Consider the following 12,156-nt stretch of genomic DNA (forward strand, 5'->3'; position numbering starts at 1 on the left):
ATATATGTTGATGACATAATCGTAACAGGCACACCTGGAAATCATATCAACACACTGATAATTCAGCTCCAATCTACCTTTGCTATCAAGGACCTGGGTCCATTAAGCTATTTTCTGGGTATCGAAGTCCTTCCAAATCGCAATGGCCTTTTTCTATCTCAGCGAAAATATATTCTGGACCTGTTACAGAGTACTAAGTTCGATGGTGTCAAGCCCATTAACACACCCCTGGCAGCAAATAGTCAACTCTCTCAATATGATGGACCGACTCACAGTGATCCTACACAATATCGAAGTATTGTGGGATCTTTACAGTATCTATCTTTCACTAGAAACATTACAGTAGCTGTCAATAAGGTATGTCAGTTCATGCATGACCCTCGTGAAGTCCATTGGTCTGCTGTTAAACGAATTCTTCGTTACCTCAAAAATAGAATCAACCATGGCTTGTTGCTGTCTATACCAACCAGTCTCACAATTCATGCATATTCAGACTCGGATTGGGCTGGATGTCCGGATGATGGCAGATCTACAAGTGGTTATTGTATTTTCTTTGGTGGCAATCTCATCTCATGGAGTGCACAAAAGCAAAAGACAGTTTCCCGATCTAGCACTGAAGCTAAATACAGGGGCGTCGCAATTGCAACTGCTGAAGTTATGTGGATTCAATCTCTACTAAAAGAGCTTGGTTACTCAAAAATGCCTCCACCCACTCTTTGGTGTGATAACTTAGGGGCTACGTATCTCACGGTAAATCCAATCTTCCATGCTCGCACAAAGCATATCGAAATTGATTACCATTTTGTCCATGAGCGTGTTGCTTCCAAACAACTCAGTGTTCGTTTTATATCTACCAAGGATCAACTAGCGGACATCTTCACCAAGGGTTTCAGCAGTCAAAGATTTCAGGACTTAAGGAACAAGTTGTCCATCCAAGCTTGGCCGTTCAACTTGCAGGGGAGTGTCAAGACTAAGTCTAACGACTAAGTCTAATCTGTCTACAACAACCTAATCTACCTACAAGAACCTACTAGCAGTATCACAGTATCTAAACTTCCTCCTATAGAATTGTTTGTAATTTTGAACTCTTCTGTAACAACTACTAACAAACTGGAATTATATTCCTAAAGAATAGGATCTGTAACTGTACTCAATCAAACTCTATATATGCAAACAATGCATCACCGTTTAAGGTGTGCAAGCCTTCCAAAACTTCACTTAGATTTTCCAATCACCGGACCATGTGAGCCATGCATGCAAATTCCCCAAACTTCATTAATAATGGTCTGTGGATTGGATATCTTCCATTAAAAATTATGTCATTCTGTTCAATTCATATGAATCAGATAACAACAACAAATAAAGTCATTAAACATACACGCATTAATTGCTTCTATTAGAGAGGGGGGAAACACAAGAGCTCGCCCACATTGACCCAAAATCTTATTTCATATTGCTCTTTGCAAATTCAGACTAAGGAAGGACATCCACCCTCTGGATTTCAACACCTCCCGATCAAATTAATATCTCATATATCACACCATACAGTAAAGCAGGCTTTCCATATTCCGTTTGCCACAAAGACCACTGAACTTTTTCCCCCACTAATCCCAAATCTTTTCCGGACAAACCCCTTAAAGCTGCAGAAATTCTCAAATAATACCCAAAACTTTTAAAATTTTACAACAAGGCCTCCTAAAAAGTAAGGAGAATAGGAGAAGGTCCACCAAATGCAAAAACACTTTTTAGGGGGCTTTCGCTAAAAAAGTTAAAATATTTGGGAGCCCAAAAAAAATCATGGTGGACCAACCAACAAGAGTTTGCTTATGCAAAAGAGATGACGCTGGAGGATCTGAGATTTAGTAATGAAATCAGCCAGCTGCATTCGAGAGCTAATCTAAGCTAAAAAATTTGTTCTGTTGATAAGGTGATGATGTGCGAAATCACAGAAGTTATCACAATTACAATCAATCTTGATACGGTTGATGGCACTAGTGTTATCACAATGTAGATGAGTGGGAGCAATAGAAGACACCCCCATGTCACATAGTAACTAATGAAGCCAAACAATTTTTGTAATAGTGGACGTCATTGCTCGATATTCCGCCTTAGCGATGGAATGAGAATCAACTTCTTGCTTCTTTGTTTTCCATGAAATCGAAGAATCTCCAAGAAATATGCAGTAGTTAGTTGTGGAACGACGATCAATAACATCTCTAGCCAAGTCAGCATCACTCTATGCTCGTAGCTCAAGGTAGGACGAGGCAAAGAAAAATAGAGATCGGCTCAATGTCCCTTGAAGATAGCAGAGAATTTGAAGAGGAGGTGCATAGAGACCTGTATGAGGAGCTGAGACAAACTGATTGATAATATGTATCGCATAGGCAATATCAGGTCTGCGAAAGTTGAGATATTTATATTCTGTTTGGTTAGCTAAAAAAGCAAGGAAATCAAAGAAAAGGAAATCTATTTCCTATAATAGGTTCTTTTCTTGTATTTGGTTCATTTCTTAAAAGTAAGAAATGAGATGAGTTGTCACAATATTATTAGATGATTTGAGTGATTTTTTAAGAAATAAATTTCATGACTTGTTTTGAGGTTCTCTTGTTGGCTAAAAAAAAAGGAAATCAATTATAAGAAACTGATTTCCTATAATAGGTTCTTTTCTTGTGTTTGGTTCATTCTTCAAATTAAGAAAAAAGATGAGATGAGATAAGTTGTCATTATATTATTGAATGATGTGACTCATACTTTAGGAAACTCATTTCATGATATTTTTTAAAAGGAGTACAAACCCTCGTCATATAACATACGCGGTCAGGACGCGGCGTTTAAATTTTTTTAAAAGGAGTTATAAAATAAGAAATGATTACTTATCATGGTCTTCTGGCGTGCCGGTCTGTCCAAAGGATTCCCCATTCTCAATTTTAAATAATGAAACTACCAACGCGCATGTGAGTTGCAGCTCAGCACAAGTGAATCCTCGTCAACATCAGTTTTGAAAATTCTAAAGCTAAGAATTTTAAACGAGGTTATCAATAGTTGGTTTAACTTGTCCTAATGCACCAAACACTTTTCTTTCTTATCGTTGACTTCCTTTGCCCTCGTATTGCAGTCAGGGTCTGCTTTTATGGCATAAACTAATGACGTGGCCGGATTTGCAAAAGGAAATTACTTGTCTGCTTCCCGTTGTCATAAATCTGGAGAGATAAACAATTGGATTTCTTTCTGACATGATTTTTTTTTATTTTAAGATATTTCTCCCTCAAACCTTTCATGTTTTTAAATCATTGTATTGCTATCATGAGTGCACAAACAAGTAAGGGAGGGAAATGGTTTTGTTTGAGAGCATCTTTATGCCTAACATATAGGGGTGCATTCGGTTCAGAAACGATTCGGATATAATATTTATCATAACCATAACTACTTTCTGAAAACGGCTCCTAATGTTTTCTCAAATATCCGATTAGTATCCGTATCATATCCGTATCTAACTCTCTAATATCCGAACCATATCTGTTTAATGTGGATATAGTAATGTTTTTTTTACTGATGAATATCTGAATCGTATCCGTATCCGTTTTCAGAAAGTGGTTATGGTTATGGTAAGTGTCATATCCGAACCGTATCCGAACCGAATGCACCCCTAATTGTTATTCAGTCCCCGAAATCGCATAGGTCAATTACAGATTATTTAGTTTTCAGTCCAATTTCTTAATTAACTCTGGTTGGATAGTGATTATTCCAAGACCACAAACATTTCCTCTCCCCTAGTGAAGAAAAAGAGGGACTGGATTTGGGTGTTAAACGGATTTGATTTGCACTAAATTTGCGGAAAGTGATATAACTGAAACCGAATCAAAAAGTTAAATTTAATGGTGTTCTCTCTAAATCACGCACCCGTTCCGCACGAAAGCTAATTCAAAGTAACTTATATGAACTAGGGGGGGACTAAATAACGATTTTGATGATTTGGAAGACTAATCCAGATTTTCATTCCTCTAATTTTTTGCCCTTTATTTTACTTTTGACCAATCATTATAGTCACAAAATTAATTAAAAATAAAGGAAAAAAGCCAACAGCTCATAATCAATTCACAAGTCGCTGAAAAAAATGGGTTTGAAATAATTCAATCGGCTCTTTTCCGGTAGTAGTTGGGCTTAAAAACTAGTGGAGGTCAAACGTTGGGTTTAGACAAAACCCAAAAAAATAAGTCCCCAAGTTGATAATCAACATCTCGATTTCACTTCCACACTGCAAGTAAATGTGGGAGAGTAGGGTTTATCATGAAAATTCGTTGTGTAGACGTAAGTCCTCATTTCTTGACTAATTTAGGAGTCCTAATGAGTTCTCTGTGATTAACTATATTTAAATTCAAGAATAAAAATTATTACTTAATAATATATGATGTATATATATTTAAATCAAAAATTTTATTAGAAAACAGATTTAAGATTATTTAAGTCTTAAACTTAGCACATAAAACTTAAATTGAAATGGTAAGTGGGTTAAACATATGACATCATATGTGCAATAATACAAATAAATGGTAAGTGGGTTAAACATATGACATCATATGTGCAATAATACAAATAATAAGTGATCAAATTTTAAATGAATATTTGATATGTTGTGATTTTATGCTCTGATACCACTTGTTGTGCGCAGCGGAAATTTCGGCAGCACCTCTAGTGCTCGACAAGAGAGTAGATCTCAACTAAATCCCTGTTTCATAAAGGAAATAATAACGGAAAGGAAGATATATCAACAAAGTAGGATATCAGCTCTTCCCTCTCATCAGTTCTAGAATTGACCTGTCAAGGGAACCTAAAGAAGCTATTACAAATAACAACACGAACAATCAATGTTAACGTGGTTCGGCAAATTGCCTACGTCCACGGGGCAAGGAGAGGGGAGATCTACTATTAGAGAAAGAGAATACAAATGGGTTTACAATCACACAAAATTAAACACTCAAACTAACTCTCAAATCTCTCACAAAAGGGATGCCAAAATTCTTTCGAAAGTCGGCACTTTCTTCCCTGCACAGCCTCCCCAACCACTTTTTCTCTCTGTGAATTTTCCCTTTTCATAGCCGCCAAAGCCTGCTTCTCCCCCTTTTGCACGCCACACACAAAACCCTAGGCGTTCCTATTTATAGCCTAGCGGTTAAAGTGATTGCGAAAATAGGCCTCTTCTTTTGTCCGCTGGATTCAGTGCCACCTCCAATAGCCTCCCACGTGGTTTCTTCTTTTGTCAGCTGGCTCTTATCACTTCACGCGTTATCCAACAACTCTTGCTGCTCTCCGCTCATGGCCCCCGCTTTTGTCCGCTAAACAACACGAGAAAAAACATCTTTGTTGTTCACAAGCCGCTGAACAAAATCTCAAATCCCCTCACGCATTTTCACGCGTTCACATGATAGACAAACAAATCGAATATAGATGTGGTTAAATTCTAAAAAATAATTGTTTAGTGGCAAATGAACTCTTGAATCGAATATGGCCAAATAGTTAGTCGAACAATTATTGAACTATTTGTTAATTATTTGGTTAATTTCAATCCCTAGTGCTAAACATAAATGCTGATAGTGATACTAATTATTCAATTTTTGTTCTCTTATTATTCAATTTTTGGGTTCCCACAACACATGGCGTGTTTTGTGGCCTTTGTACGCGCTCAACGTCTCCTATTGATCTTTATTATCGCCTTGTTGACTTATAGACTGGAACTGCGCAAACTAGTTGATATTCATCCTCTCAATTTCGCCTGCAAACCGCAACTAAATGCGGGGCGGAGTGGGGTATTTCATAATAATTCGGAGTGTGGATATATGTCCCCCATTTCTTAAGTACTGTAGGAGAACCAAGGAGTTCTGCAGCTCTCTGCAATTAAAGTTTTCATCTACTACTAGAAAGCAAAAGCGAAGAGTGTTCGATACTCGTACAAACATGGCGGTGGTCGGAGACGTGATTGTGACCAAAATCATCGAGAAGTTGGTGGAGATCGGGCTCGAGTATGCAGCAGAACAGTATTTTGCTCGGGATGCTCGGATGAAAGATGAGCTTGAAAGGCTCAAGAAAGCTCTTCCTCGTATCCAAGCCGTTGTGGAGATGGCAGAGAGCGGGCAGCAAGAGATCAAGGGAGGACTCGACGAATGGTTGTGGCAACTAAAAGATGCATTGGATGAGGCTGACAACGTACTTGATGAGCTTGATTACCTCAGACTACAGAAACAAATTGAGGAGAAAGCCTCAGGCAGCAAAGAACACGGTGATAGTGGTAAGTGATGGCTTTTTAAGTGTCAAAAAAATGAAATTTCGCCTTATTGTTATCAGTTCTTTATTTCATAATTGAAGGTTGGCAATCAGATGCTAAAAAATAATTGATTGTTTTTGGAATTTAATCAATAAAAGAAAATTGAACTTCCCTACCATTTTCGCATGCAGGCAGGGGTAAAGTGCGTGGTTTTCTCTCCGACTCCAAACGGAAAGTTGTAAAAGCTAGTAAAAGGGTCTTCAAATCCGATCCCACCCTCGGGAAACTGAGGGGGCTGTGAAAAGGCTAGATGAAGTCGCAGCGGGCGTGGGAAATTTCATCTCTACACTACAAGAACACAGACAACTGCATCAACAACATCAAACTCAGAGCACGGTTTCTGCTCGTGAAACTGGACCAGCTCTAACTGAGAGAAAAGTGTTTGGAAGAGATAAAGAGAGGGAGGAACTGTTAGTGTGGTTGAGAAAGCCTGTCGCGGAAGAGGATGAGGGTGGTACCAACGTGTCTCTTTTTGCTATTATTGGCCATGGAGGAGTGGGCAAAAGCACCCTCGCACAACTCGTCTATAATGACGAGAGCTTAACTAATTCCTTCGATCGCAGACTCTGGGTGTGCATCTCCACTCCTTTCAATGCCAAAAAGGTCATGGCAGATTTGATAGAACACGCCACGAAAAAGAGACCTGAAGTTGGGGGACTTCCCGAATTGCAGGATGCTCTTAAAGATCTGGTGTCATCGGGGAAATTTCTCCTTGTCTTGGATGACGCATGGAATGATGACAATCGTTCTGAGTGGGATAAATTGTTTGCTCCTTTGAGGAGCGGCCATAAAGAAAGTAAAATCTTGTTAACTACTAGAATTGTGACAGTTGCAAAAATGGCTGCATCGGCTTTGGGGGGGTCAATAAATGAGCCAATGATATTGAAACCTTTAGATGATGACAACTTCCTATCACTTTTCAACCAATATGCATTTGCTGGTGTAGACTCTTGTGATTATAGGAAGTTGGAATCCATTGGCCAGAAAATAGCAAAAAGGCTTGGGGGCTTACCATTGGCTGCAAAGACGACTGGGGCGTTATTGAATTCTAAGTTGGATGATAATCATTGGACCGGAGTTTTGCAAGCGAACAATATATCCGATCAAGCACAACAGAGGGATGGTGTGATGGCGGTTTTGATGTTAAGCTATCACCATTTACCAATGCACTTAAGACCCTGTTTTGCTTATTGCAGCATCTTTCCTCAAGATTATAGGTTTGACAAAGATGATCTAGTATTCATGTGGATGGCTCTCGGCTTCGTTCAACAATCTTCCCAATATCCAAACGAGACACTGGAGGACACTGGAAGGGGCTACTTTGACGGTTTAGTGAAACTATCATTTCTCGAACTTCAATACGGAACTATCTACAACATGCATGATCTTTTGCACGATCTAGCACGTAAAGTATCTCATGATGATTGCTTTAGATTTGTCAGAGGCATGACTACAATTGACCAGATCCCTAATATGGTACGTCATCTGTATTTTGAAACCGACAAACTTGACCTTCTTAAAGATGTGGGCAAACGGAAGAAACTCCGCACGCTTGTGTTAGTCTTCAGAGGATATGTTAATGAGCATGCCAAGGATTTTGAAGAAGCGTTCAAGTCACTGGAAAGCATTCGGGTGCTGCGCCTAGATGTTGACGGCATGAACGCTTTGCCAGATGCAATTGGTAACCTGAGGCATATCAGATATTTGTCGATTCGTCATGTTATTTCTCGGTTACCAAGTTCATTCTGTAGGCTCTGCCACCTGCAGGTCCTTTAACTGTTTTTGGCCGCCTATTGGGTATTCTACTGGTCCTGTTCTTGGTTTGAATAATCTTGTTAGTTTGAGACACCTAATACCATGGGAATTTTACTATGAAAAAATCGAGGGGATTGGGACATTAACTTCACTTCAACGTTTGTCGTTCGCTGCTAATGTTTATAAATTGAGCGAATTGAAGGAGATGAGAGATTTGCGAGAGCTGAAGATCTGTGGCCTTGAGAATCGCAAACATCACGAGGAAGTCAGTACGATCGAGTTGCATTGTAAAAAAAACCTCCTCATGTTAGAGCTGGTTTGGTCTGATGACAGTGATGTAGCGGATGAGTATGAACTGATGCTTGATCGCCTGCAGCCACCTGATAGCCTCAGGGAACTAACAATAGACGGATACCAAGGCGCCAGGTCTCCATGTTGGATGGAACCAGACCTATTAAAAAATCTGGAGCACGTAAGGCTTGAATATGGCATGGCATGGAAGCACCTTCCTTCTCTCGGGAAGCTCCCATACCTCATGCATTTGAGATTGTCGGCACTGCCAGCTCTTCGGCAAATTAACTGTGAAGGTGGCTTTCAACAACTAAAGTACTTATCTATTTATGGTTGTGGGCGATGGGAGGAGTGGTGTGGATTAGAAGCAGAGGCGGTACCCTGGTGTCCTCTCCTCAAAGAACTTGTTATCGAGAATTGTCGCAAACTGAAGGCGCTGCCCCCTCTGCCCCTCGGTCTCCAAAAATTGGTGCTGAAAGGCGTGGGATTGTCTGATTCCCCGACGTTCTGGGTGGGCAGCAACTGCGGTGGTAGCGGCTGCGGTACTACGTCCTCCCCCTCCCTCTCTAAATTGATAATTGAAAGGTGTGGAGAGCTGACATCCGTGTCTGGCTTGTTCCGACATCATCTCACGTCTCTCACGGGGTTGTGGATTAGATTTTGCCCTAAGCTGAGGATGTCTCCAGACACAGTTACCCCAGTTGATTGTTTCTCTCTCCCATCACTCCGGATACTTTGGCTTGTTGATTGTGGTGGACCGGACGGTCTCACTCTTACTTCCCTTTCATTCCTTGGACTAGAAGGAGCTAACCACATAACCGCCTTTCCCTCCGAAGGGGAGTTTACTTCGCTGAGGGAGTTGGAACTGGCAGGGTGTGGTGAGCTGGCATCAATTGAGCGTCTAAAGGCTCTTCCCCACCTTAAAAAGCTAACCATCAGGGAGTGCCCCAAGCTTGTGCGAGCAGCTGCGGAAACAACTTCAGCATCAATCGAGCCGGAAGAGGAGCAGGGGTTCACATCGACTGTTGAAGAACTTGAAATCGATGACCCGTTCCTGCTCCACATAGAGCCATTGAGAAAACTCACATCTGTCGTACGGCTAGCAATACGAGATTGTAGTCATCTGGAGGCTGCTCTCGCAGAGTCATGGTTGTTGCAGAATTCAACTTCACTTCAATATCTCAATCTGTGGCGTAATGTAAAGTGCTTGCCTTCTAGCCTCCAAACTCTCTCTTCCCTCGAGTACTTGACACTTCGTGAAGCTCGTGAGCTCCAATCGCTGCCACAACTTCCTCTGTCCCTGCGAAGCCTGGAGATCCAGTCCTGCAACGAGGCGCTGAAGGAGCGATGCCGGGAGAATGAAGGTGCTGATTGGCCCAACATCCAACACATCCCTCACATCAAAACAATAACAAGACTGAAAATCAAAGATAGAAGGAAGGAGCAAAAGCAGAAGGGGGGGAAAAATCGAGCCGCAAGTTTTGAAGGGAGAACAGCCTGTGGTTTTCGAGAAAAGTAAAGAAGTTAAACAAGGTATTACCCTGTATGATCTTATCTTAAACCATCATATGTACGAGATATGAATAAATGAAGGGGTCTCTATTTGTTTAGGGTTTGCGGACTTTTATGATTCTAGATGTTTGGATTAATTGGTCATAAATCTATATCTATCTATATCTATATCTATACTATTTCTAAAAGAGAAAACAAGCGTCAAAACTTTTGCATGTCCATTTTGCCCCCTTTCAACTTGCTTAATTATAGTTTTATCCTACATTTCTATCTATTTATTCTTATTTTGCCCTTTTTACGTTCTGATTATTAGTATTTAAGATTATTAATTAACATTAAAAACTGAGGGGGTTGCCAGTAATATGCCCTTTCCTCTGTCGCTCCACCCCCCTCTTCATCTTCGATTCTTTTGTTGATCCTGTGCTGAGATTTGGAGGTAATTAGACGTCTTGAGGCGTTGAGGCGACGTTAGGGTTTGAGGGAATTAAGGGAGTGGAGAATTTTGATGGCTTTGGGGGTTTTTGCAAGCGCCATTTGTTGCCCTACTTATTTCAGAAAAGTTTCCTCCATTTTCTACACTTTAATATTGATCAAATTTCATGTTTGGTTGACTTCACTATGTTCCTCTTTTAGCAAGCAACGCTGAATAGAGATTTGATATAAAAATTGAATATTTACAATCCTAGGTTTTCTCTATTAAAATTTGTGTCAACTTGCGATATAGGTGCTTTTGTATATGAAGCTAAGTTACTACATCTTACATACACGAGATGCTAAAAGTTTTACCTGAAGTATGCAAGAAATTCATACTTTCAGTTGTTACTGCTACCTAGTGTATTATTATCACTATAAGTAATTCACCTTATTCATTTTGTACAGGTTGGAGCTTTCTTGAGACACGGAGCAGCTGCAGGGTTGTTGCAGGGTTGTTGCAGGGTCTTGTGCCTCAGTATATTAACTCATCAGTCAGATTGACGAGCTCAGAGGCATCACTACACAGTCTGATTCAAGAGAGGATAAAGGGTATGATGAATATAACTCAGTGGAAACATATAGAGCAAATGATATACAGAAGGAGTAATTTGTATTTTTTTAGTTTCTTGCAGTCTTTATCTATGTGTTTCAGCATAAAATGTGTATTAATATTTTGTTATGGATACATTGTCTCAGGTTCAAAGGTCATGATATGTTGGCACTATTTTTTGTTATGTATTAATTTTGCAAATGTGTGAGGTCTGTACTTTTATCCAAGCTTGTAAATGGTTCAGTCATGAACTTGTCTACCTTTGTTTGTTCCTCTTTGTTTATGTTCCTATCTTTGCAAAAAAAATGCCCCCAATAGTTTACGAAAAGCCCACATAGTTTGCAAAAAGTCCCCAAAAGTTTACAAAAAGCCTCCAATAGTTTACAAAAAAACCCCTAAAATTTTACAAAAAACACCTCAAAAAATATTATATACATAACTACTATTGTTAAATTGGTAAATAGGTGTCCCGTTTATTAAATGGGCGGGAAAAATCCGTCCATTTAGAAAATATTAAATGGGCCATAAATGGGTAAATGGGTAGAACATGCCCGCTCATTTATAGCCCGTCCATTTAATACTCAAACTCACCCATTTAATATCTAATTACATTAACAATTAATGACTATAATAAACCCAACACTAGATAAAGACTGATTCATGCACAATTCTCCCTGTATCAAACTCCTCAGCATTCGCATGGGCATCCATAAATGCGTGTTATCACTTATTCCATCATTTACTTGCTGCAGATTTCCAGTTAATGACAGGAATTGGTCCGTTGGAAACTTTTCCTGGAACTTTTATTTTGTTTACACGTGATTTTTGAAATGGTACTTGCTTTGAATACAGAGATTAGCATATTTTATCTGTCACCTTCTAGTACCTTCACTACGAGGTGCATTTTCAGCTCAAATGTACCAAGAATTTTATACGAGGTGCATTTTCAGCTCAAATGTACCAAGAATTTTACTTCAATCCGCAGATAATTGTATGTGTTCTTTGAGTTCGTATGATTACCTCAAATGTACCAAGAATTTTACTTCAATCCGCAGATAATTGTATGTGTTCTTTGAGTTCGTATGATTACTAAAAAAAGTACATGTGCTTTGCATTAATTTAGTGGAATGCAAGATAAATGAATTAAGACTCAGTAAAGTTCGGACAACTGTAATATTCATTCCATTACTTGTACATTCTGTGTTGAAGCTATATTAATGTATCTTTATTGACATTCCCTTGAGAGAGATGCTTT

The 12,156-nt window shown here is 39.5% G+C and overlaps 2 protein-coding genes across 2 annotated transcripts; both read left to right on the forward strand.

Moving 5' to 3' along the window:
• On the forward strand, nucleotides 5,881–6,615 carry LOC109844621. Its single transcript, XM_020413734.1, has 2 exons — nucleotides 5,881–6,283; nucleotides 6,451–6,615. Exons 1-2 carry the CDS (start codon nucleotides 5,953–5,955, stop codon nucleotides 6,558–6,560), a joined length of 441 nt encoding a protein of 146 aa, XP_020269323.1. The 5' UTR covers nucleotides 5,881–5,952; the 3' UTR covers nucleotides 6,561–6,615.
• Nucleotides 6,845–11,123, forward strand: LOC109845758 (putative disease resistance protein RGA3). The gene is made up of 3 exons (XM_020415028.1): nucleotides 6,845–8,094; nucleotides 8,159–9,898; nucleotides 10,757–11,123. The coding sequence occupies exons 1-2, from the start codon at nucleotides 6,926–6,928 to the stop codon at nucleotides 9,882–9,884; spliced, it is 2,895 nt and encodes a 964-aa protein (XP_020270617.1). The 5' UTR covers nucleotides 6,845–6,925; the 3' UTR covers nucleotides 9,885–9,898; nucleotides 10,757–11,123.

Source organism: Asparagus officinalis, chromosome 6, assembly GCF_001876935.1.
Source record: "Asparagus officinalis chromosome 6, Aspof.V1, whole genome shotgun sequence".
Lineage (NCBI taxonomy): Eukaryota > Viridiplantae > Streptophyta > Magnoliopsida > Asparagales > Asparagaceae > Asparagus > Asparagus officinalis.

Coding starts and splice junctions, on each gene's coding strand:
- LOC109844621 (XM_020413734.1), top strand. CDS start 5,953: ATGGCGGTGGTCGGAGACGTGATTGTGACCAAAATCATCGAGAAGTTG. Junction 6,284..6,450: donor CAAAGAACACGGTGATAGTG/GTAAGTGATGGC, acceptor TTTCGCATGCAG/GCAGGGGTAAAGTGCGTGGT.
- LOC109845758 (XM_020415028.1), top strand. CDS start 6,926: ATGGCAGATTTGATAGAACACGCCACGAAAAAGAGACCTGAAGTTGGG. Junction 8,095..8,158: donor TGCCACCTGCAGGTCCTTTA/ACTGTTTTTGGC, acceptor TAATCTTGTTAG/TTTGAGACACCTAATACCAT.